This window comes from Heterocephalus glaber, unplaced genomic scaffold (assembly GCF_053883595.1).
Source record: "Heterocephalus glaber isolate CG9 unplaced genomic scaffold, H.glaber_assembly_v1.0 deba00001538, whole genome shotgun sequence".
NCBI classification, from domain to species: domain Eukaryota; kingdom Metazoa; phylum Chordata; class Mammalia; order Rodentia; family Bathyergidae; genus Heterocephalus; species Heterocephalus glaber.
In genome coordinates, this window is record NW_028258333.1 from 22,182,969 (window position 1) to 22,209,465 (window position 26,497).

At 35.8% G+C, this 26,497-nt stretch overlaps 1 protein-coding gene across 4 annotated transcripts in view; it reads left to right on the forward strand.

The window, feature by feature from the left end:
* The window catches only part of Spef2 (sperm flagellar and cilia associated 2), a 163,079-nt gene that overhangs the window by 96,853 nt on the left and 39,729 nt on the right, over positions 1-26,497 (forward strand). For all 4 annotated transcript variants that reach the window (XM_087189290.1, XM_013073533.3, XM_021261506.2 and 1 more), the window contains 6 exons: positions 2,555-2,706; positions 10,862-11,045; positions 16,955-17,108; positions 19,255-19,383; positions 21,549-21,687; positions 24,616-24,845. In XM_087189290.1, the coding sequence (XP_087045416.1) occupies positions 2,555-2,706; positions 10,862-11,045; positions 16,955-17,108; positions 19,255-19,383; positions 21,549-21,687; positions 24,616-24,845 (988 nt within the window). The remainder of the gene's footprint in view (positions 1-2,554; positions 2,707-10,861; positions 11,046-16,954; positions 17,109-19,254; positions 19,384-21,548; positions 21,688-24,615; positions 24,846-26,497) is intronic.

Consider the following 26,497-nt stretch of genomic DNA (forward strand, 5'->3'; position numbering starts at 1 on the left):
TCAGAAACTGAAGCAATGTCCAACAACTAGAAGCAAAGCAAAGAAAAGGGAAAGAGCTATGAGTAAAAGCTAACATCTATTAAGTTGTTACTCCACACATACCAGACACAGTTTGAAGGACTTTCAGATAGAACACATTAATCTTTCTAATTTTTCCTATGTAGGAGTCCTGGATATTGTTTGGCAATGTTTTAACAATTTTTCTCATCACTAAGACACATTATCTGAACCCTACAACTTAAAGGAGAGATTTATTTTGGCTCACACTTTCGTAAGTCTCAGTCTTTGCATGATTGGCTGATTCCAAGCAGGTTTGGGATGGTAGTCGGCCTGGCAGAAGAGAGTGCTCACATCATGAAGACCAGAAAGCAAAGAATGAAAAAAGAAGTTGGGGAGGAAAATACACATTTCCATGTCACGTACCCAGTGACCCGCCTCTCCCTACTATGCCCCACCTCGCAGTAGCATAACCAGTAGCTGAACTCACCAGTGGATGAATTCATCAATGAATACAGTGCCTGCATAATCTAATCACCTTCCAGAAGACCCACATCTGAGCCCACAAAGCTTTGGGGAGACATTCTCTAAACCATAACAAGCAGCTTACTCAAATTTAGCTATATAGTAGATCAAATTGTGCTCCTTAAAATCAATTGATCTTTTATAAATTAATCTCTATACTATGGGAAGCTTAAGGCACAAGTTCCAACCAGTAGAGTCCCAAAAACCAATTGAATAAAATACTCTACTAAACCTAATCATTATTAAATAGTTCAGCTAAGATAAGGAGGAAATAATTTTCTCATTCCTACATTTATTTACCAAATGCTATAATGCTACATACACTATAATGCTACATCTTAATGACTAATGATTTTAAAACCTCTCCATACTTTTCTTCAATTTTCCAAGGTTATTTTTCAGTATCCAATTTGTACACATATGGTTTGTATTTACCTCCTATTCTCTGTAAATGTAGGATTGTTCCAGTTCTCTTAAGTATAATTTTCAAGACTCATTTTCTCTCTCCAGTTATAGTAAAACTAAACATGACAAGTACAAACATTTATTGTCAAACCATGAGGTTATTCTATATTAGAATATTTAAAACCTCAATTCCAGTTCTTTGCAATGAAAGAGAAAAATGCTTAGTTCTGGTCATTTCAAAATACTAGTTTGAAAAATTACTTAAGTGTTTATTTGTGCTCAAAATCCAAGAGACTAAAGCATGTTATATAATTTAAAACATTATGTGAATGTTCATTGTGTTTTATAAAATAGATTCAAATTAACATCAATTGCCTTCTGTTTCAGTCATTTAGCTAGAAAAGTGTAATAATGCAAAGGACAGCTTTTTAGGAGCAATTTGTCTGATCTTTTTCTACATTACAAAGAAGCTTATTGAACCTGTTGTCTTTTGTCACAGAATATAGTCCAAAAGTAGTCATTTTTTTGTTCTCAATAGTAAATATGATAGTAAAAATGTAGTTGTTTGACATTTGTAGTGGATCGCTTCATAAATGTCCTTTGGTTAGGTTCAGTTAAAGGCTTTGAGCACTAGGTCAGTTTTGCTCTTTTATATAAAGATATTTCTGGAAATAGCAAGATATCTACATAAAGTTTCAATAATGTACTCTTCAAATACTGGCTTAAACAGCCTCATCACCTAACCTAGTCTGGAGGTTGTACTTTATACTACCGGAAACAAAGCATAGATAGATCATATGATCTAATCTAGCAAGACAATGGGTTGGAAAACTTGGAATCCATCTTTGTAGTATTGGTACTGTACAAAGTCTTCCTATGTGTGCATTTCAACATATGCATAGCATAGGGGAAATTACCTGCACAGATAGGGAATCAGTACATGCAAGTTATTGATGCTCCTTTTGATACAAACTCCTCTATGCTGTTCCATTTTCCTCAAGGTCCTTACTGGCAGACCCAGAACAGGAGTTTACTTGTAAGCAATGGAAGAATTATATCTCTATCTTATACATTGAACAAGAGGGAAAGTGTAGAAAGGGAACTATTTATTATCATTTTATGTTACTGTTTTTCATGTCTCCATAATTAGGCTATGTTGTCCTAGAGTACCAGAATCTAGTATTGTTTTTTGGTTTTGTATTTCTATATGTAGCACTTCTGGTGTCCTCAAAATCAGCTAACATGTTATCTATGACAAAGAAGATACTTCTATGTTTCTTAATGTATTGGATGATTAACTCTAAGACACAGGAAGAAATCAAAATAATGGAGAATATGCACTACTTCAAGCATCATGTATATTATAATCTTTTGTCGTAATACCAAATGACATAGAAATGTCATATTGTTAAGTGGAATCATGCTCAATAAGTACCAAGAGCACAAAATCACTAGTTATCTTTAATTTTGTGAAAATTTATATATACACATACCACCAGTGCTCTTTCTTAACTTCCAGAAAATTTCAACCTAAATGTTTTTAAAATTGTGCTCACAGAGTATTATATGGGAAATATGGATCAGTCTATTCTTTCTTGGGTATTAACAATAACATTTACTATTTAAGGCAGAACTGAACTGTTTCCAGGATACAAAAAGATTCCTTCAAGATTATTACAGGGCAATGGAATGCAAAAGCCCTATAGAGGATAATAAGAAATTTACTCGAGTCACATTGGTTCAAATGGATGCTAAAGATGTTTCAGAAACCCAGCTTAGGTAAGGCAGGTCATCATGTTACACCATAATCATTTTGAACATAAAACTTTGTGATTTCATATTATTGTCACTAATAAAAATATCACATTCCTGTTCCTGCAAACTCAGAAACTCAAAAAAGTAAAATTTTAACTTTTTTTTCTAACTTCAATGAGTTATTGACTTAAGACTACTAATATGCATTGTTTACCTGTTAATAGGGACTACTTACTCCTTTTGCTGCAGGAGTAGAGTGTGGTTATTATGGAGTGCCTTCAGACTCTGTCGTGGGGATTAGGGAATATATGATACATAAAAATTTTGAAATTCTTAGCTCCAAGAATCTATGGTAAGGGATTATGTACTTGCAGCACTTTTATGAAAAGAACCAAGAAATGTGCGTGTCTGTGTGTGTGTGTGTGTGACATCATGTAAATGAAAATGTAAGATGTCATATGTTTTTAGGACATTGAAAAGCAGTAAATCTCAGTTATAAGTGATTAAGGCCCCATGAGACTAAAAGATTTATTAATATCCCAACATCATATTCCTGCCAGTAAGAAAACGAACTTGGTGGTGGGATGGAGCAAAAATTATATTTTCAGCTTAACAAATCCTATGCAATACAAAAGTTTGTAATAATTATTTTGATAGAACTGATGAGTAGGGGGCAGAGGAAGAGCAAGATCAAAAATTCAGACAAGCTATAAACACATAAAAAACTGACTTCAAGAAACAGAAGTTAGGAATGGTGGTAATAATTATGATGTATTTTCAATCAAAAAACACTAAAAGAGTATTTAAATTTTTTATTCATTAAGTTTATTGGTACATTTTAGGTATACAATATGATGGCATTCATCATTGGAAATTTGTACCTTTACATGATGTATTTTGGTTCTTATTTTTTCCCCATTCTCCTGCCCTCCCTTCAACCCTCCCTATTTACAAAGACTTTGTTTCTGCTTTTCCTTTTCTCATATTTATTCCTTTCCCTTCTTTCTTTTCCCCTATCCCTCCTATTTCCCCTTTCCCTTTGGACCTTTTTTTCCTATTTCACATTATTTATTATACATTTTGATCCTTATTTACACTTCAGTTTCTCACACCAAAAAAAACTATTCAGTTTTTACATATGTGTGTCCTATTTATTTCATTGAAGAGTATGGCCTCAATGTGCATCCATTCACCTATAAATGTCTCTAGTTTCTCATTTTTTATGGCTGAGTAGTAGTTTATAAAATAAACCACATCTTCTTTATCCAGTCTCCAGTTGATGGGCATTTGGGCTGTTTCTAAGTTTTAGCTATTACAAATTGTGCTGCTATGAACATGGGTGCACATATATCACTGTGGTATGATTCTTTTAATTCTTTAAGGAAGATACCCAGCAGGGAAATAGCTGGGTCAAATGGAGTCCGAGTTCTTTGAGGTATCTCCATACTGATTTCCACAGTGGTTGCACCAGTCTACACTCCCACCAACAGTAGAGAAGCGTTCCTTTTTCCCCACAACCACACCAGCGTTTGTTATTAATTGATTTCTTGATAGCAGCCATTCTTTTTGGAGCGCGGTAGAATCTCAGCATTGTTTTCATTTGCATCTCTCAAATGACTAGTGGTGTTGAACATTTTTTCATATGTTTATTTTCTGTTTCTACTTCTTTGTCTGAGAAATGTCCGTTCATTTCAAATGCCTATTTTTGGATTGGGTTATTAAATTTGGGAGGTCTGACTATTTTAAGTTTTTTATATATTCTAGATAGTAGTCCTTTGTCTAAGGAACAACAGCTAAAAATTTTTTCCCACATTGTGGGTTGCCTCTTCATGCTGTTGGTGGCTTCTCTGGATGCCCAGAAGCTTTTTCTTTTGGTACTAGGGTTCAAACTCGGGGCCTTGCGCTTCCAAAGCAGGCGGTGGAACCACTGTGCTAAATCCCTGGCCCGTGCAGATGCTTTTTAATAAGATGAGATCCCAGTTGTTGATTCTTTGTGCTACTTCATGTGCAACTGAGACTTTGTTCATGAAATCTTTTCCTACACCAATGTCTTTAAGAGTGCTACCTAACCTCTCTTTCAGTCAGTTTAGTTTTTTGTTTTTAATATATAGGTCTTTGATCCATTTCTATTTTAGTTTAGTGCATGGTGAGAGATATAGGTCTGGTTTTAATCTTTGGCAATTTTGTTGATTGACCCAGTTTTTCCAGTACCATTTATTAAAGAGGCCATCTTTCCTCCAGTGAGGGTGTTTGGCTCCTTTGTCAAAGATGGGGTGGCTGAGTGTGTGTGGAGTTGTTTCTGTATCTTCTAATCTGTTCCACTGATCCTCAGGTCTGTTTCTTTACCAGTACCATGCTATTTTTATTACAGTAGCTTTGTAGTATAGTTTCAAGTTGGGGGTTGTGATACCCCCTACCTTGTCTTTGTTGCCTAGAACTGCTTTTACTATTTTAGGTCTCTTCTTGTTCCAAATGAAGTTTTGGATTGTTTTCTCAAGGACTGTGAAGTATGCTGTTGGGATTTCCATTGGGATTGCATTGAATCTGTATAGCAGTTTTGGAAGTATGGCCACTTTCGCTATATTGCTTCTACCTACCTAGGAATAAAGGATGTCTTTCCATTTTCTGATACACTCTTTGATCTCTTTTTTCAGAGTGCTGTAGTTTTCAGAGTAGAGGTCTTTGATTTCTTTCATTATGTTGATTCGTAGGTATTTCTTCTTTTTTTATGCTATTGTGAAAGAAGATGTTTCCCCAGTTCTTCTCTCAGTGAGTTTATTATTTGTGTACAGGAAGGCTATTGATTTTTGTGTGTTGACCTTGTATCTGGCTACTCTACTGAATTTGATTACTAAGTCTAGAAGACTTTTGGTGGAGTTCTTGGGGTATTCTATATGAAGTATCATGTCATCTGCAAATATTGACAATTTAACTTCTTCATTTCCTATCTTTACTTCTTTTATTTCTTTCTCTCGTCTAATTGCTGTGGCTAATGTTTCCAGAAGTATATTAAATAGGACTGGTAATAGAGGACATTCATGTCTTGTTCCTGATTTTAACATGAAGGATTTCAGTTTTTAACCTTTTAGTATGATGACTGTAGGTTTTTTATAGATGGTTTTTATCAAGTTGAGATAAAGACCATCAATTCCAATTTTCTGGAGGGTTTTTAATATGAATGGGTGTTGGATTTTGTCAAACAATTTTTCTGCAGCTACTGAGATGATCATATGGCTTTTGTCCTTAGCTCTGTTAATATAGTGTATTACATTTATTGATTTGCATATGTTGAACCATCCTTGCATCCCTGGGATGAATCCCACTTGCTCAGGGTGTATGATCTTGATGATCTTCTGCATTGTATTTGCCAGTATCTTATTAAGGATTTTTGCATCTATGTTCATTAGTGAGATTGGCCTATGGTTCTTTTTTGGTTGGGGCTTTCTCTGCTCTGGGGATCAAGGTGATGCTTGCATCCAGGAATGAATTTGGGAGTATTGCTTCCCTTTCAATTATACTGAAGAGTTTAAACAGTAGTGACAATAGTTCTTCTCTAAATGTCTTGCAGAATTCAGCAGTGAAGCCATCAGGGCCTGGGCTTTTCTTAGTTGGTAAGATTTTTATTACATTTTCAATTTCATTGATGGATATTGAGTTGTTTGGAATTTTTGGGTCTTCTTTGTTCAACTTTGATATTTCATATGTATCAAGAAATCTGTCCATTTCTTCTGTGTTTTCCATCTTATTGGCATATAGGTCCTCAAAGTAGGTATTGATGATCCTCTGGATTTCTGCTGGGTCCATTGTAATTTCACCCTTTTCATTCCTTTTTGCATGGATCTGCTCCTTTTCTTTCTTGTTTTGATAAGGTTGGCTAAGGGTGTGTCAATTTTGTTTCTTCTTTTAAAGAACCAACTCTTGTTTCATTGATTTTTTTGTATCATTCTCTTAGTCTCCATTGCATTAATTTCTGCTGTGATCTTTATAATTTCATTCATTGTATGAGCTTTAGGTTTGTGCAGATCTTCTTTTTCTAAAAGCTTGAGGTTCACCATTAGGATGTTTATTTGAGCTCACACTGTTTTCCTAATATGAGTATTCACTGCTACAAATTTCCCCTGTAAAACTGCTTTCATGGTGTCCCATAAATTCCAATATGTTGTATTGGGATTGTCATTCAATTGTAAAAATTGTCTGATTTCTTCTTTAATTTCCTTTGTGACCCATCGGTTGTTCAAGTGTGTATTGTTTTATTTCCATGTGTTTATGAAATTATTGTGGTTTCTTTTGCTATTGATCTTCAATTTTATCGCACTATGGTCTGATAATATATAGGGGATAACTTCTGTTATTTTGCATTTACTTAAACATCTTCTATGAGTGAGTATGTGCTCTATTTTGGAGAACCACCCATGTGCAGCTGAAAAGAATGTGTATTCCAATTTTGTGGCACGGAACACTCTGTAAAAATCTGTTAAGTCCATTTCTTCAAGAGTTTGGTTGAGTTCTAATATTTCACTGTTCCTTTTTTTTTTTTTGTCTAGTTGATCTATCTATTTGTGACAGTGGGATATTGTGGTCCCCCACTCCTATTATATTAGTGCTTATTTGATTTTTCATTCCCATTAATATTTGTTTTATATAGTTTGGTTCATTAGTATTTGATGCATATGTATTTATGATTGTCATCTCTTCCTCTGGGATTGTTCCCTTTACAAGGATGTAGTGGCCTTCTGTGTCTCTCTTAGTGTTGGTTTGAAATCCATCTTATCTGCAAATAGGATAGCTACTCCTCCTTTTTCTCAGCTTCCTGTCAAATGGAATATTGTTTTCCACCCTTTAACTTTCAGTCTGTGGGTTTCTTTTTGAATTAAGTGTGTCTCTTGCATGCCAAATATTGTTAGGTCTTCCTTCTTGACTCATTCTGCCAGTCTGTTTCTTTTGATTGGTGAATTTAGACCATTAACATTGATTTTTATAACTGATATATATTGACTTTTCCTTGTCATGACCTTTTCCTGCTGTTGTACTCTCCCACTTTGCATTAAATTTCTTGTCTTGCCTGATGGACTCATTCTGCTGGGCTTTGTGTGGTTGTGGCCCTCATTGTCTTTTCCTAGGATGCTGTTTAAAATTGTTTGGAGTGCTGGTTTGGTTTTCATAAAGTTCCTCAGGTGTTCTTTGTCGTGAAAGTATCCTATTTCTCCAGCAATTTTGAAAGAGTTTCATGGGGTACATCAACGTCGGTCGGAGGTTGTTTTCTTTTAGGGCTTGAAATATGTTATTCCAAGTTCTTCTTGGCTTGAGGGTTTGTGTAGAGAAGTCCTCTGTGATTCTGATGGGCTTTCCTTTGTATGTGATTTGTTTCTTTTCTCTAACTGCTTATAGGATTTTGTCCTTCTGTTGGGTTTCTAGGTATAGATTTTTTTTTTTATCATGGCTAGTTGGAGTCCTATATGCCTTACTTATCTGTATGTCAAATTCTTTTCCCCTGCTTGGCAAGTTTTATGCCATCACTTCTGTGAACAGTTTTTTTTTTTTTATGTCTTTTGCACTATCTCCTGTTTCTTCATTGACTCCAATCAGTCTTATGTTATTCTTCTTTGTGTGATCTAGCAGCTGCTAGATTGACTTCTCACGGTCCTTGCTATTTTTAAGAAATCTTTATTTTCGCGGTCACTAATTGCAATCCTATCTTCTATATCTGATATTCTGTCCTCACATTGGCTCATTCTGCTTCGTAAACTTTCAGTGGAGTATTGAATATAATTTGAACTTAGACAGCTCTAGTTTGAATCCTGTATCTGTCACTTGCTATCTATATATAAATAAATTAAGACAATTTACTTATCTGGTCATCATTGCAATTTTCATATCATATCATATCATCAGTTTTCATATGTGTAAAGTAGGGTGGTTGGGAAGATTACAGAAAATAAAATCTACAGTGAATTTGGAACCATGTGTGTGAATCAGAAGACTTGAGATCTAGTAACAATAACTATTAAATGATCACTATTATTTTTATTGCATAATATGCCATAAACTATTTTGCCTATATGTGATATTGTAATTGGTAGTACTGCTTGTTTTTTCTCTGTTTATTTTACCCTGCTGTGTTTCAAAAAAAGACTTGAGATTGCCTGAATACAATAGTGCTATGCAATGTTCCAAGGTCCATTTGTTCTCTCTCTAGGTTTCTTTTACCTAGGGCCATCTTACCCCTGCTGGACCCCTGTGTGTGCAAGAATACACAAGAGAGAAAGTGTGTGTCCTCTTCTTGATAAAAATGCAAGGCAAATGTTTGGCAAGCTGCTGAATGAGGACTTTTAAATTAAAAACAATAAAAAGTTCCAAAGGCAATATGAACCATCAGCACCATCAAAAGAGGCCAAATTTCAGTGCCTAACGTGGCAGTGCATTCTGTTCTTACCACAAAAGAGCAAGTCATGGAGAAATTATTAATGTTGGCTAGTAGAATAAAACTGCAAAGAACAGTCAGTTCTTATTTTCTGCAGAACAACTCTGTACCAATCTCAACCTCAAATCACTGCTGTGGCTATCTGCTGGAACTATCAGTCATTTGCTATATCAACCAATCAACCAACCAACCAATTAACCACAGTGTCTGTAACATATATAGGGAAACAAACACAGTGCTGAGCAGTTGTACATAGCATTTCTACTTTATTTCTTCCAACAATCCTATAATAATGATAGTACTATAGTAACATTATATAACTGTAATACCATTAATTGATAATGAATAATAGTAGTAATATTATTATATTTGTATCACCCAAGAGGAAACAAGCCTCAGAAAGCCAAGTGCTTTGTCCAATTTTATATCTACTGACAGTGAAAGAGATACCAAACCAGTTTTTTTTCTAGTAAAGGAATCATAAACCCAAATTTTTCTTCTAAATGAGATGCCAGTACTGTTGTCCTGCAAACCAAGGTGTTGGTAAATAAATGTTGTACTGTATTAAATGTATAGAGATGGTCATAAGGCTTACCCTTAACTTATTGGACACATGAATCACATTTGAACTAATTTAGCATTATTCACTTTAACATTATTTGATTATTGAATTAATAATAATATATAATAATATAATATTTAATAATAATTAAATATGTGAGTAGATAAACAGTGGATCCTCAATACACTGACTTTATAGACATGATAGAGTGTCAGAATTTTAAGCACTATAAGAACTAAAATGATAAATTCAAGAAGAATGTCTGATACTTCAAAACAAGACCAGGTTAATGGTTTGCTAGAGTGTACATCTCTCTTTCCAAATCACTGCTCTCTTCTCCAGCAACTTGAGTCTACAAAACCAAATACTGTTCCTATTATTGACCCTGACTCTCATTTCAACAAAGCCATCTTTGGAAATACTCTGCCCTTATTCCTTCTCTCAGCTCAGAGTGTTTTATACTTTATGCCACCAATGGACAATCCCAATCACAGTAAATGTTCTACTTTGGTAGACCTTTTTCCATATCAGTTAACCTTTGAGATCCTGGGATCTTTCAATGATGGCATAGTCTCAGGGAAAGCTCTAAAATTTCTATATAGGAGTAGCAATATGGTTAATTAAGGCAGAGGGAGGGATTAACTCTGTGTTGCTATAGCACTTGACAAAACAAAGAGAAAATCTTCACCATCCATATGCCAGAGAGGAGAAAGCTGCTAGGACTCCACTCACCCAGCACAAAAATCTGGCTGCCTTTTTAATATAGCCCCATTCAGTCCCCACCTAGGTCATATTCCCCTATTCATTATCTGCTTTAGGGTGTCAGGTGATACTAGTCATCTTAAAGAAGTGATGCACAATTCCATGAGCTTATTCTATATCAGGAGAATATGTCCTGGAAAAATTTCAAGGTTGTATTTCTTTGTAATCACTGTTGTTAAATCCTCCTCTTATAATTACTGAGAATTAAATCTGAAAATGTTGTTTTACTGTTTGCTTTGAATTTCCTCTTGTCATTAAGAGTCCACAGAAATTTGAATAACGTGTTTTGTAATCTTTACTCTTGTAAAAGAATTCTTCCAGGAAAACTTTGAAATTGGAGATTAGAACAAGACAACAAAATTCACAAAGTAACATGATCACAAAAATAGAATTCTGATAAATAAAAATTGATTTTTTTGTTTTGCTTTTCAAAGATTTCCTCCTTCAGTTCCTCGAATATCCATTTCTCCAGAAACAGCCATGCCCAAACCAAAAGTAAAAGCAATAATGAAAAACAAGATCGATTCCTCACTAGAAAATATAGTGTCAAACTTTGAGGCAAATGAGAACTTAGTCATGGACACCTGGCAGCAGGCTTCCTCAGCAGTATCACACATGGTAAGCAGTACTTATTCTCACATTTTTCTTTAGTAGTACCCATTCATTAAATGCCAAGATTGATAATGTGCTGTAAGTAAAAAGTTATATTATATTCTCAAGCATTCTATAAAAGTATACCTTCAAGAAGTATCTGCCTACCCAACTCCCAAAGAAAGAGAAAGTGAAACAATTCAGCTAACAAATACTTAAGAGTTCCAAGTACTAGGACCTAGAGAGCCAGCCAGAAAATATTAATGAGGCAGATCCAATATGAGACAATAGGGAGGGGTGGGACTGTGGCCTGCTAGAAGTCACACCATTATCCAGTCTCATGGCATACAATTACAGTTTCTAACTGGGTATGTACCAAGATCCTCCTTGGCTTCTCTGTCTCAGGGCTCTCTTTGTATGACCACCTCATTCATTATCCTGGGTTCTTTCTTGCTCCATCTTTTCCTCACTTTTCTCTAAGAAGTACTGTAATCCTAAACTCCTCTCATACTCTTGGTTCTGTTTCAAAAACATTTTAATGTAGATTTTGGCACAATAAGGAAAATATATGAAGTATAATTGTCTGGCCCCATGGACCCACCTAAAGACTCACAGCCCCATTGTATGGGAGGGGTGGAATAGGTCTGTACTTCCTCTGCCTCTTCCCAACCTTTACCTCCTTGTCCCCAGCAAGGGGACCATCATCTGTCTTTTTAGAAATCATTTCCTTGATTTTTAAAAGTTTTATTACCCAAGTCTGTATCTCTAAACACTATAATGTAGCTTTGCCTGCTTTTGAGCTTTAAATAAATGTAATTATGCCTTTTGTCTTTTTTGAGTCTTCTTTTGTGGAATATTATTAATGAAATTTATTTCATGTTGTTGAGTGTAGAAGTACTTGGCTTTTGTTGTTGTTGTTGTTGCTGTTGTGTAGTGTTGCATTAAATGAATACACCACAGTTTATTTAACCAGGCTGCTGCTGATACACTTTTGGCTTTCTATTTTGATGCCATTGTGGACATTGTTACTGTGAATACCCTTATACATGTCCACTGGCACCCAGGTGTGCACATAACTGTTGGGTATATATCTAAGGCTGTGTGCAATATTCTATATCAGTAGAGGACTGCACATTGCACTTCAGCTTTCACAGGAATATACATGTAGATTTATAGATATACCCCATACACTATTGTTTAATAAATGTATATTTCACTGTTTATATGTTTATTTCACTGTTTATAACTCCAAATGTATTTAAATGAATAGTTATATATATGTACATTTTACTTAAAGCTTCATCCTCTTATCCATTTTCTCCTTTTTTGAATTATCAAGAGTTGTGATAAAATTACTCATTATTGAGAATGAATAAATTTCTTTCTGTAGTTTCATTAATTTTTGCATAACATATATTTGAGACAATGACAGTGAATATATACAAATTTAAAATTGTTAAATTTCTTTCTGGTGAAGTTAATATTTTCTTGTAGGTAATCTTTGCCTATAACACTTTTTTTGTAAATTATACCTTGAAATATTTACAAGTCCTAGCTTTTTATATCCTTTTATTTTCAACCTTTCTATGCCTTCTATTTTTTGCTTTTTTCACCTTTTTTAAGTTTGAAAGTAGTGTATTCTGTTACTCTTCTCTTAGTCACACTAGGTATTACATTCAGTAATTTATGGTGGTATTCCCAGGGCACCCACTAAATAAATTACTTAATGTTATTTTCAATTTAACAGGGGGGAAGATGAATGATATAATTTTAAGTATTCAATATAAAAGAAGAAATGTAAAGAGGACAGTGAAAGATTTGGGACAAACAACATAGGTAGAAGGCACATAGCAAGATAATAGAATTACATCCCAAATATATCTACAGTTACATTAAATCGAAAAGAAAAAAATGATCCAGATATAAAAATTACTATTAGATTTAAAAAGAAAAGCTCATATGATGCTTATAAGGATACAGAAATAATGTATTATTGACCCCAAAAGAGAATGGCATAGTGTGATCATTTCCCATAGACACGGTAGAATCTCCCACCCTTCACCTAGTGGCCTAAATGTTCAGCCCTCTATATCCTGGCCAGTACCAGCTTATCAAAAGCTTTTATTAAGTGACTGTTTGCTCTATTTTCCAGGGGGATTACCAATTTCAATGCCATGGCTCCTGTTCCTCTTTAAGTCATCAGAACTGGTTCTTCCCCAGATTCCTGAAAAGTTATTTGCCTGTTTCCTGAAACCCCAGTCTTCTGTGATCAAAAGAATTTCCTATCCATGTATAGTTGTTATCTCTTCAGCTCGTAGTATCAAGGCTATTTTTGTAATTTTAATCTTGGTACTTGTTTTCCCAAATACTTAATAGATTCTAAAACTTTTCATGTACCCTAGCCTACCATAATGCCCACATACAATATGACACTAGTTTTGAGGCACTGCAACATTTGTATTCATGATGCTAATGTAAATGTCAATGATGATGGTCATGACAATAATGATCACCACAAAGACCACAAGGGCCAAGCACCAGAGAGTGGGAAGCCAGATTTAGGAGCTGAAGGAAAAAAGTGACTAATTCATGTTGTTAATGTTACTTGAGCTACATAAACATAACTTACAAGTCTTATGTATTACACCAAAATTACCTGGAGAAATTACACTTTAAATATACACTTTTAGAAAGAGAAGCTCAATAGCACAAAGAGCATTAGATGTCTCTCTTGATTAAACTACATGATTTTAGGAGATCCTTAACCTCTGTAGATCTTCAGTCCCTTCTCTGTAGCATGGTAGATACTCTTGAACTGTTGAAAAGATCCAATGAAATAATGTATAGGAAAATATTTTTGAAATTATAAGCATACATGTTGCCAGAAATTTATTTAAAATTGTACCATTTTTCTTTGAGGCTTCAATAAATCTTTGTAAACAGAAAAAGACTAGTAGTTAATATTACTAACAATTATATATGAATCCTGCTTTTGTAATGTTTTGAATAGACATAATTTTGATGTCACATGATCAAAGGCAGACAAAAAAAGGGATTCATGGTTTTAGCCCCCAGAACCCTAAATGCTTAAACCTCTCTTTTGTAGGAACAAACATTTAAGGGAATTTTGGGTTCCAAATGAGACAGGTGTGATTCAGTAAATGAATGAGGGAAAAACAGTACCAGCTGAGATTACTGCAATTGAAATGAGAGCACATCCAAGTAGACTTTTCTACATAGCAGTTGTACCAACAGCTATCCACTTAGGATGTTGTGTTAATTTTTAGCAAAACTTTCTTGTAATTAGTAGGTAGCCCTTGATTTCTAAGGAGTCATATTTAACACCCACAATGTCAAGGCATTATGTTTAAAGTTCTCTCCACCTTACAAGCTAGATTGCTGAATATATTGCAAATTGTGTTATTTTTTGGAAGAGACTCAGAGTTCTTAAAGGAAAGTGGGCCATAAAAAGCAGGTTGTGATAATTATCATCATCATCATCAACATCATCATTATCATCATCATCATCATCATCATCATCATCATCACCACAAGGTTGTTTACAAAGGAGAAAAATGTAATTTTAAAGGAAATTGTTAGCTTACAATGCTTAGCAAGAGCAGAGTAAAAAATGAATTGCTTATAATTTAGAGGGGAATGTTAAGCCTGTCTTCAGCTTTACTAAGAACTTGAAAGCACAGTAGGGTATATAACATGAAATCCATTTTTATCCAAAAAAATGAAAAGAAAAATAAAATAAATAAAAAATTTAAAAAAATAAAAGAAAAAGCCTGAAACAAAAGAACTGGCTTGCTCTCAAAACCTTAATGGTGCTCCAAGGTGCTTTTGTTTTGAAGAAGTTGTAGGTTTATCTGCGTAATATGATTATTTAAAAATAAATGTTATCAATTACTAGATATTTTCTGTGAACATAGCATATGTACCCCAAGATATATTGAAAACTAAAGTGTAGGAATGGGCATAGCTCTGGAATCATGAAGCCTGTTTGAAGGGTAGGGTGAGATTTTCTCATGAAACAGTTGGGGACAGTTATAGGCTAAGCCATGCACTCTCAAGTATGGCAGGAATTTGGAGCAGGTAAGACCCAAATGGTCTATCTTGCTCACGAGACTGTAAGGGCCTTTGAGGGTAAATATTTCTATTCATCTTTCTATTTACCTCCATCAATCATCTTCTTTGTCCTTCCTTTCCTTCACATTTTCCCCACAAATAATATCAGGCTAGGAATCATATAAATAAGTCATCATTGCCCCTCATTTCGTAACCAGTTAGTTCATTGAAATTTTAAAGTTCATAAACTTTTCAATCTATGGTATTACCGCCTCCGTAATGCATATATGCTTTGTTTCTTCCCTTGAGACCCCTTTCTCAGCCCTCATAAAGAGCCTTCACTTCCGCAAAGGCTATGGGACTCAGTTCAAAAGGTTTAGTATTTCTAACTGCTGGAATGACTCCACTGGGATGTATATGTATGTGTATATACATGTATATACATGTACACATACATGTATATTTTAAAGTTTAATTTAGAATAGTAATTGCATATATAAATGGCATGCAATGGGATGTTTTCATATTTTCATACACTGTGAAATGATTAAACCAAGCTAGTAACATATCTATTACCTCACTTCATTTTTTGCAGTGAAAACATTTAAAATTGATTCTTCTAGTAACTTCTGAAGTATAACAATATAATATAGTCACCATGCTATACAATAGGTCACCAGAACTTATGCCTTCCATCTAACTAAAACTCTGACCAACATCTTTATTCTACCCATCTTACCCATCCTCCCCCAACCCACTTCATCCCCTGGTAAAACTACCTCTCTACTTCTAAAATTCTACTGTCTACTTCTAAGGGTATGAATATTTTAGGTAATAATAAATGGAAACATAGAGTATTTGTCATTCTGTGTATGGCTACTAGACAAATTCAATCATGTAGTCCTGAGAGAAATTTTCTGTAGCCTGATATGCAAAGCCAGCCTCAGAGAAGGAGTGGAGGGCCACTTGTGGGTGGGTGACTAGCATCCCTTTAATCAGGACACTCATGAGAGTGAAAGGAGGGGCTTGCCGGACTGGAGAGAAGCTGAAAGTCAGCTGAGTACAGGGATCTGTGAGCTAGGAGGTTAGCTGCAGCTCAGGTGGTCTTCATAAACTGAGTCCTCTAGGACAGTATCTAGTGTTAGAGTAGAATGAAGCCCAAGATTCAAGTGTCCATGAGCCAATTAAAATAGAGCATGTGTTCCTCAAGATTAATTGGAGGGGCATGAAAAGTATCATCTTATATATAAAACACAGTAGTACTTAAACATATGTACTTTTGCAATAGTATAATTTCACTAAAGAAAATTCAATTAGAAAAAAAAACCTCTCCATTGGGGTTCAATTATGAAAAAAAGTTTTAAAAACACAGATATAAGGCCGGGGATTTAGCTCAGTGGTTCCGGCGCCTGCCTCGCAAGCACAAGGACCCGAGTTCAACCCCCGGTACCAAAAAACAAAACAAAACACAGATATAGGTAATCCCTCCACTGGAGACCAAGAGATAACAGGAACATGGAAAAAGAGCAGGGATTAAAATCACAAAGTCTGAGAGTTAAAACAATGGAATTTTGACATAATCATGGAATTGTCATTGTCTGGAGGTGGCAATGGGAACACGTAGGAATGATCTGCAGACTGCAGGCTGGACTTGAGGAAGTGAAAATCTCCTTTCAGAGGCTGCAGGGGAGCAGCATTTGGGACAGGGCAAGTTCAATGGAAGTGTGTGTCCTGCCAAGATTGAGTACAAAGTCAGGGTTGTTAGTAGCAGAATGGGGATTTAATGGAATCTAGTGATGACCAAATCCAATGGTTATCATATTCATGAATGTACAGTGATCAAGGTATTGTCATTGTATAACTAGGTGGCTGCTGAAATTCATCAGAGACTCATGGAAGAAGAAAAAGGAAACCAGCCAGCAGACTCAAAAGAAAAATCTCCCCAGATGGGTGCAAATAAAAAAGTCAAGAAGGAAAAGGAGGCAACTAAGAAAAAAGAGGCAGACAAAAAAGCAAAAGGTAATGTGGTTTTACCCCCTAGAACCCCAGATGGTTCAACCTCCCCTTTGTAGAAAACAAGCATTTAACCGGGCGCATTAACCTCTATTACTGGCCATTTTATTTAAACTAGAGATCTGGCTTCTATGAACTGTAAGATTAGTTGGCAAATCCCATTATATTCTAGGTCCACCTAACATCTTTATCCAAATAGCTAAATGTTCAGAGTGAGATAACTCACAGGAAGTTTTAAACATTTTAAAAGAACTTCCAAGATGACACTATGTAATCTGAGGTGTCCATATAAAGGGGTGACATTTGCTTCAGCAAGGAGAAATTTAAAAGCTTCATGATGGCTGTTGTAAGAGCCCTTGAATTGAAGCAAGTCCCTCCCTCCTGGACCCTTCTACCTAAATCTTTGCCTCAGAGACATGAAGGGAAAACAAAGAGGAAAAAAAACTCAGGCTGGGAGACATTTCCAGTTAATCAAGAATAGCATTAGCACAAATGTTGTCAACCCCTCTGAACATTTTCACTTGTACATTTTTGAGGCACTTGAGACAAGAAAGGTAAAGTGGGAAGCACATGAAGAATTACTCTACTTATTGATCACCGTCATGTATTTATTGGGAATTTATTTTGCAAAAACAGTTTATGATGGTGTCAAGCGCACAACAGTGAATTAAAAACAAAACCAAGAATGAAAACTATGGTCCCTCCACTTATATAACTGTAGTCTAATAGCAGAGACAGACATTTGAAAGTAATTATTTTTGATAGGGGAGGTCCAGGTAGCTCAAGGACAAGGTCCACTCATGCCATCTGAGGGGACAAGGGCACACTTACTAGATGGACTACCCTTAAGCAGCCATGATAGGAGCCAAGGGAAAGCACTAAGGATGGGGAGAGGTGGTTAGTCACTTGAAGCAAAGGGAAGGGTGACACCTCAATGTAGAATACACTACTCCATCTGGTATGATCAACAAATAAAAGATATATGCAGCATCTGAAGGAAATTCTTCTTTTTAGAGAAATAATCAAGTCCAATCCCATAATTAGATATGATAAAAAAGAAATCCAGAGTAATTAATCTCTCTTTCTTTTGTAATCTATAAATTCATCTATTATTACAATAAATATTATTTTACAATTTTTGGTGTTACATTTAAGTCATCTTCACAAGATTTGGTGAAGAAAGATTTGTTAGGATTATATAAAGTGGGCCTGTAGCTAGGATCACACTACCATTTCCTGTAGGTAAATCCTCAGACAAATACTAAGAAATTTTCATTTTCCAATTCTCTTATGCAATTATTGAAATGCACATAGTTACCACATGTGTTAATACCGAATAGTTTCTCTAATGTGAGAAACTGAAAGTGTAAATAAGGATTAAAATGATTAAAACAAATAATTGATAATTTGAAATAGGAAGAAAAGGTCCAAAGGGGTAGGGGAAGTGGGAGGGGAAGGGGAAAGGAAAGAAGGGAAAGGAAAACTTACGAGGAAAGGAAAAAATGGAAACAAAGTCTTTGTAAATAGGGAAGGGTGGAAGGGGAAGGGTGCACAGGTAATGGGGAAAAAATAAGAACCACGATACATCATGTACAGGTACAAGCACCCAATGATGAATGTGAACGTATTGTATATCTGAAATGTACCAGTAAAAGAATTTAAGCAAAAAAAAAAAAAGGTAAGTAGGCTATAGAGATTCTTGATTATCACCTATATGCCAGCCATATCTTCTTGAGGTTATCCTCTTGTCTTCTCTTGGTAATGACCTGGGAAACTAATAAAAGGAGTCCCCATGGAGTAGTACCTCTGCAGGTGGTGGCTCATGTTATGCACAGTATGTTGGTGTTTCTGTCCCTATACACTGAATTTCATTGCTTTTAGATTCTGTAATCATCTCTGCACTTACACATCTTTTCTATGGTGCTGTACAAATTGGGGTATTTTTAGGAGTCCAGCTCAGATACCACAAGGAGAATTATCCAGGAAGGACTATCAGCACTTCATCACTCACACTGTCACCCTGAGAAGACCAAGGTTCTTTGTTTCTAAACCACTGGATGTTTACAGACATTTTTTGTGCTCATTCTGTCAAGGCACCATATGCATACACTCCTGTTGGTCCTTTACTTAGCATGTTCCATTGCTTTTTCAGACAAATCACCACCTATAGAAGAAGCCACTTCTGTGATAGTGACAGCGGAGGAGATGGCCAAAATAGAAAGAAAAAATGAACTGAGGCTCAAAATAAAGGAAGAACACATTGCTGCCTTGCAATTTGAAGGTATCAATGGAACACAACTGAGAAGACGCTCTCCAGTAGAAAGCACACCAGTGCCAAATAGCCCACCACATCTCATAAGTTGCCTTAGATGGTATTTATGAGAAGACAAAACAAAGAGACTGAAAGACAACATTCAGTTAGTGGTTTTCATTTGGCTGTAGGAGGAATAGATTTCACTGCCTGAAAGAGACAAAAAGAATTTGGTAAGGGTTAGAAGAGCAAGAACGGTAATTAAAATCTCAAAGAATAGAAACAAAATACAGCATTTGAAAATGGGTGTGATTTTACAGGATTAGGTGAGAGAGCTACCTAAAGTAAGTGGTTTTATGTTACAATAATAATAATTTTGGCCTCTCGTTAAGAAAATAAGCCCTGATCAAAGGCCAACAGGCCTTACAGTAAATTCTTGGAACATAGACCATAAAAGAGCCTACCAGGTATCTCCAGTATCTGAAGCCTTTTTCTGCCCTATCGATAGCAAGAACTCTCTAAGACATACTGTCTTATGGCTCATATCAATCTCTTACTGTGCAATTCAAAATGGAATTTGAAATATTCAGAAGCTGAGCAGAAAATAGCCTGTGGAAAGGAACCACAGTCAGTATACTGGATGACAAAATCCTAAAAGTGCAGTATTGAATAAGCTGGGACACCTTTAGCTACTCAGGGACCATTACCTCTTTAGGATGCTTTCCACCTCTGGCTTCTCTCCTTTTCTCTTTCCTCTTTCTCCATTCCCATCCTACTACCATTGCTTCCCTAGTCAGAAGTAAAATTAATACACTGAACGCAGGGAAACCTGGGGTATGAAGAGAGTCAGGGCATATGCTTCTCTCCCATTGTCTGTCACCACATCTGATTCCAATGGTATCCAGTAGGTTTCATCTTTCAATTTGTTCAACATGTGATCCTTAGTGTGGCAAAAATCACTCATTCATTTAATAAAAGTTTACTGAGGGCCAGGGATTTAGCTCAGTGGTGCTGCTGCCTGCCTTGCAGGTGCCAAGTCCTGAGTTTGATCCCCACTACCCCCCCCAAAAAAAAGAATTATTGAGTTTCACTCTATGCCAAGTTGTGTGATATTTGCTGAAGACATATGTGTGTGTGTGTGTGTGAACAACAATAAAACAAGCAAAAAATAAAGTCCAGAGAAAGAGAGATGTAAGTGCTACAATCATTTACAATGTACTGTGATATTGTAGATAGGCATATGGGACAAAGCAGGAGCAGGAAGATATCAAGACTTTCCAGAGGAACTAAGAATATGGGTAAGTTTGGCCAGAGGACAAACCAGAGTGGGAATGGAGAGGAGAACCATGTGCTAAGGCAGAGAGGTGACAAGGAGCATGATGGTGACCTCTGGCGAATAGATGAAGGAGTATGAGCTACTCAGATTGCAGAAGGAGTGACTTAGGCGGTGGGAAGCCAAACCCTGGAGGTCAAATATGCTCTGCCAACAAAATTAAATTTTCCCTATTGTAACTGAGAGCTAATGAAAAACTCTGGGCAGAAAAAGAGTTATTATGATCACATTTGCAGGAAAGACAGAATATTCAGACTACCCCAGATAGTTTGAGGTGATATGGAATTGTGAGAAAAGGATATTATGAAAAGCAGGGTTGAAATTATTGCAATCATTTAAATTAGAGATAATCGGTACCCAAACTAGGTCAGTGAATGGAAAAATCCAAGAAGAGAGGTTGGAAGGATATTTTGGAAGTAAAATCCAGACCTTGCAATGTGCCAGCAACAGCAATAGGTCCAGGGAAATGTACATTTTCCCCTAATTTTAGCATTGCTGAAAAATTTAATGGCACTGCCACCCCAAGGTTCAAAAGTAGGGAGAGTATAAGCAAGAAACTTTGTCCCCCTGCTTTTTAAAATTCATAAATCATATATGTGTATTTCCCACTCCATTTATAGATGAATATATTACTTTAAAGTATAATAAATGTGAAATTCAACTGTAGTTTCATTTCAATAATTTCTCAAATGACTCTAACATACATTACATTTTGCTTTTTAATGAAGATGGATATTACCTTATATGCATTGCTGTATTTAATGTGCTCCTGTAGCTTCACAAACCAAAGCATGACTGGCTTAAGAGTGAATTCAGTTTATTAGGAGATGCATGAAAAATACTTACTTCTCTTTTTAAATAGAGAAAGCTACACAGTTTCGACTTGAACTGATAAAGGCAAAAGCATTGACTGTCCTTGAAGATGCAGTAATACAAGTGATTGATGTCTATAAAATCATGGAAAAATGGCTTGGTGAGAGGTATTTGAATGAAATGGCCAGGTAAAGTACTGCATCTCTTTTTAAAAATACATTTTGTTAATTTTTGAGTGCCAAAATCGGCAAGGATTTTTGAGGTGTTTACAAATTTTAATTACCTTTACAAATTTAAATTTGACCTTTCAGGAAATCTTATTTATAAAAATGTGAAGTCAGCTTTGCTATTGCATTTACATTGCCTCTTTGCAACCAGTAAGTAAGGCATGTGTGAAAGGGTTCTATGAAAATACCCAATTTTGTATATTATTTATGTGTTCAGTTTTCACATTACTTAATGGGAACCTCAGTGTAGGTAAGTTTATAGATCATTTTAAAATATTTTTCAGAAGTAAGATTGTATTCCATACCTTCCCAATGCCAGACTTATCAATAAGAGCAAATTAGTGAGAGATTAAAAAGTCATTCATTTTCGTAGTTAGGCTGATTCCCTGGTAAGCCTAATACTTAGCTGTACTTTTCTGTTGAGTTCCAAGGGCTTCACAGACTCTTCCTGCTGGTGAGGGGCGGTCAGTGTCTTACTCTTCTCCCCTAAAAGGCATAAAGAAGCAGCTCCGCAGAATACAGATGCTCTTATTTGAGAAGCAGCAGCCTGATTGTGCAGAAAGGACCCCAGGAGTCTCACATTTTCCACAAATTAGTAGCATGCCTAATTGTTTTGGGCTTCATCAGCTTTATCTAGAAAAGGAAACACTACACCAAGCTACTTCAGAAATTCCTACTTGATCTAAATTCTGTAATGCACTGCAATTGGCTATAAACATTTACTGAAAATTTAGAAATTACTAAGTAAATAGGATACCAATGGTAAGTATTCTCAGAAACAGCAACTACCATAGGGGAAAAAAGCTTTTTGGCTTTCTTTTATCCAGTTCTTGTGTCATAATGAAAGTTTCATGTAAAATCTTCAACCCAGTTGTTTAGAACTGCTGTTCCATAGTATAAAAAAAAGAGAGAGAGAGAGAGAGAGATTTAAAAAAAGATGCAAGCACACATATGTCAGGGTAATTCAGTCAGTGCCAGCCCCACAGTTCTGCTCTGTGCCTGCTACTTACAAGTGAAAACATGTCTTCCTCGTTCTTAGGACTCATCCATGTGGCCATAGTATAAATGGGTATTATTTTTATCCAGTGTACTCATAGGTCCTAGATATTTCTACTCTCTGAATCTATAGGTGCTGTCATGCATTGTGACCACAAGAAGAGAAGTTAAAAACCCAGAAATGTGATCAGTATGGGGGGATGAAATCTCTTTGAACTTCAAATCCTGCTTTTCTCTTTACTGACGTTTTTCCCCTTTCCATCCTTTTTTTAATTTGTTATTAATACATGTTTAATGTACATGATGTTTACACTCATATTAGGGAGTAGATACATGTATTTAACATATCTTGATCCTTTTTATTCCCCTTCGTCTCCCTACCATCCTCCCTCCCCTTCATCTCTAGACCCCCTTCCATTTTTTGTTATATTTTTTAATTATTATTAGTTCACATTTGTGACATAATGGGTAGTTACATTCATTATGGGTAGGTCACATACATGACACATCTTAATTTTTTATGTCCCCTACCTCTCTCTCCTTCCCCCAGCCCTTGGTCTCTTGGTCCCCCTTCCATTTGTGTAAGATCTATTCTCCCTTTCCCTTCATTAATCTTTTACTTTGCTTTTCATACTCTGGTAACTTTCCACTAGGTGGTGCACACCTGTTTGAGACCCTGGTTTTGATTGAGCCTCAGTCTACATATGGAGATTCTCATCATTTGGGTACCCTCAGTAGCTACTACCACATGCCCTTCTCATCTGTTCCCCAGCACAGACACACTTTAAATAATAAACTAACTAGCTAATGCATACTACACTGATACTCCCAAAGACAGCATTCTGGAGTTGAATTCAAGGACATCTTTGAAAGACAGTAACCAATACTATTTTTTCAGTGTATGAATATGTTGGTAATCCTAATTACATAAAAGCAGATTAAATGAGTATTTTATTGTGATGTTCAACTTTTCATTATAAGATATAAATAGGATCCTTTCTTCAACACAGTGGTATTTTACATATTCGTATATAAAATCTCTCTAGCCTTTAAAATGACCTTTTATGGGACCATTAACTATATCCTCCGTAAAGTTTGAGTCCCTTACCTATACAATTTCAAAACAAGGAAAAGAGAGATGTGTCATTGGCTCCATGGAGAAGGTAGAGGATTCAGAGAGCCTAAATGACTTGCTACAGGGCCCATGGCAAGAGTCCTAGGTGAGAATTCGGATCCAGTGCTCTTTCTACTGAAGCATAGTACTCCCTGACTGTAGCTGGTTATAGACACAGGAGCTTTTTAGGAATGGTCACTTTTGTGGAGATAGCAATGTGGTGGCAGTGGATTTTATGCATCAGAGGTTATTCTGGCAACTGCATCTTAGATAATATTAAACCTATTGATATAAAATTGGACAAAAGCCACTTTTCTGGAGCTATATTATCAAATTTGACTCACTTCAAAATTTATTCTGATTTTAAATAAAATATATTATTCTAACAGTCATATTTTACATTGTAAACTGCCATATCATCTTATTCTGGTTCACACTTAGAATGGGATCTAACCTCTGATATCGTACTGCTTATACAGTAACATATTCTCCAATACTAGTAAGACCCATGTTTAATGAATCCTCTTTTGTTCACTTTTGTACAACATGTGTAACTATTGGCTATGCAGTAAGTACATATTTGAGTTTAATCTGCATTTATGCATACTTTTTTTTGCAAAATAGATTTGAGAATAAATTGAAGTTTTTAAATATACAGATTGAATTGTCTAACTTAAGTTTATAATGTGTGCATTTCTGTGTGTATTTCTCATAAGCAAACACTGTGAATCTAATAGGATCTTTAACAGAGATAACCCTGTTCATTTTATTACTTTCAGTATAGAAAAATTAACTGAAGTAGCTCGCTATCACATTGAAACAGCTACAAAAATTCAGAAGGAGCTTTATTTAGGCCAAGAAGACTTCTTCATTAATGACGATATAAAAGTCTTCCCAGACCCTCCTCCACCAACTCGTCCTCTGCCTGTAGAAAAGGAAGAAAATGGCACCCTGACCATTGAACAGCTTGGCAATCTTGGAGATCAGTTCTTGGACATAGCCCCTAAAGGTATGAAAACTATGAAAAGAACACAAAAAAGATCATGATTCACTGGGATATCCACTTCTCCACAAGTGAAATTAACTCTCTTGGACATTGTGACACCACAAGGACTCCTTGCTATGTTCTAGTATATCAGATAATTGTTGCTCTGCATAGCATACTTTGAATTAAAGCAGCAGGAGAATCACAATGACTATGTAATACTTGAGCAGTATGATGCTCTTCAATCCTGGTAAATTTTCCCTACTGTCCAACCCCTCCCTTGCTGGCAAGTTGGTAAAGTTATTAGCTCTATCAGTTGGAAGACAGTCTTTGTGCATAATTCTTGTTTAGGTTTTATACTGGGATTATGAGTTTGTGCTTCTATGTATATTGTGAAGGGAGACTAGGGAGCAGAGGAGGTACCTTTTTTTATTCGGTAATGGGGATTGAACTCAGGACTTTGCGCTTGCGAGGCAGGAACCGCACCACTGAGCTAAATCCCCAACCCAAGAGGTACCTTTCATATTTGTCTTTTTCTCAATGTTTCATGAACCTTGAGTAAAACTACACAAAATGTTAACAAATATTTTCCTAATTAATTTGTTCAAATATATGTGCACATCTTATTTTTTGTGCACAAATTATTTAATTCCTTTGCATTCTATTATTGTGGCTCAATAGCTGCTGCACAGACTTTACAACTCAGGATTTTCCCACTTCTAGTTATTTTTCAATGAATTCCACATGGAATTCAGAGCAATCATGCAGGATTGTCACCTGTATGCTTTAGGACCAAACACTAAGTCACACAGCATTTAAGTAATTTGCCTATGGTTATAAATTATTCAGAACTCTGCAGATTTAAGGTTCTTAGTCCTTCTCACTGAACTCATTTGCCCCTTATAAAGAAGTTTAGTTTATTTTCCAGTGTATCTAACCTCTTAGGACAGCATCACTCTTTCCCAGTCAGCGGACACCTTTAAAAAAGTAGTCCATCATTTCTAGAAGTCCATACCAAAAATCACTTGTTAAAAAAAAAACCAGCAGTAGTTTAGATTAACTCCAGAATCTTTTCAGGTAAAAAGATGTCAACAGACAACATTTATCAGTTTTCAGAATATGTTGGAGTTCCAGGTTCCAAGCTCCAAACCCTGTTGGAGAGAGGAATGAGGATGCAAGAGATAGAATATTTTTGTTGAGGGGCCAGGCATCTGCACTGGAATGGAGTGAAGCCGTGAACTGACTGAAACCCCAGACTTACTGAGGAACCACAAAGGCTTAGAGTTCTGTTGAGTGCAGGTGTTTGTTTTAGGAAGCAAGGCATGGTGACAGTTTGGCTGAATAATTAACTTTTTCTGATTGTTCCCTCAGGAGCTTCCTTGTTTTCCCCATGAGGCCCATCTCTGCTCAAACTGGCAAAACATCTCTTCCGTAAGACCTTTCAACTCCTCAGAATTAGCAGTTTTCCTGAGTGAACTTGAGCAGACATTGACCTGTTGGGTGTTGCAAGGAACTCCACAGTAGAGCAGAACAGTTTTAGAACATGGTAGAAATAGGAAGAGAGAAGAACAAAGAAAGAGAAGGAAGAAAAGGGGGAAATACTTAAAATTATAAAAAAGCACAAGTAAAAAAAAGACCACTTTTACTAAGGAAGTTAGAGGGTAATTAGAAAATGT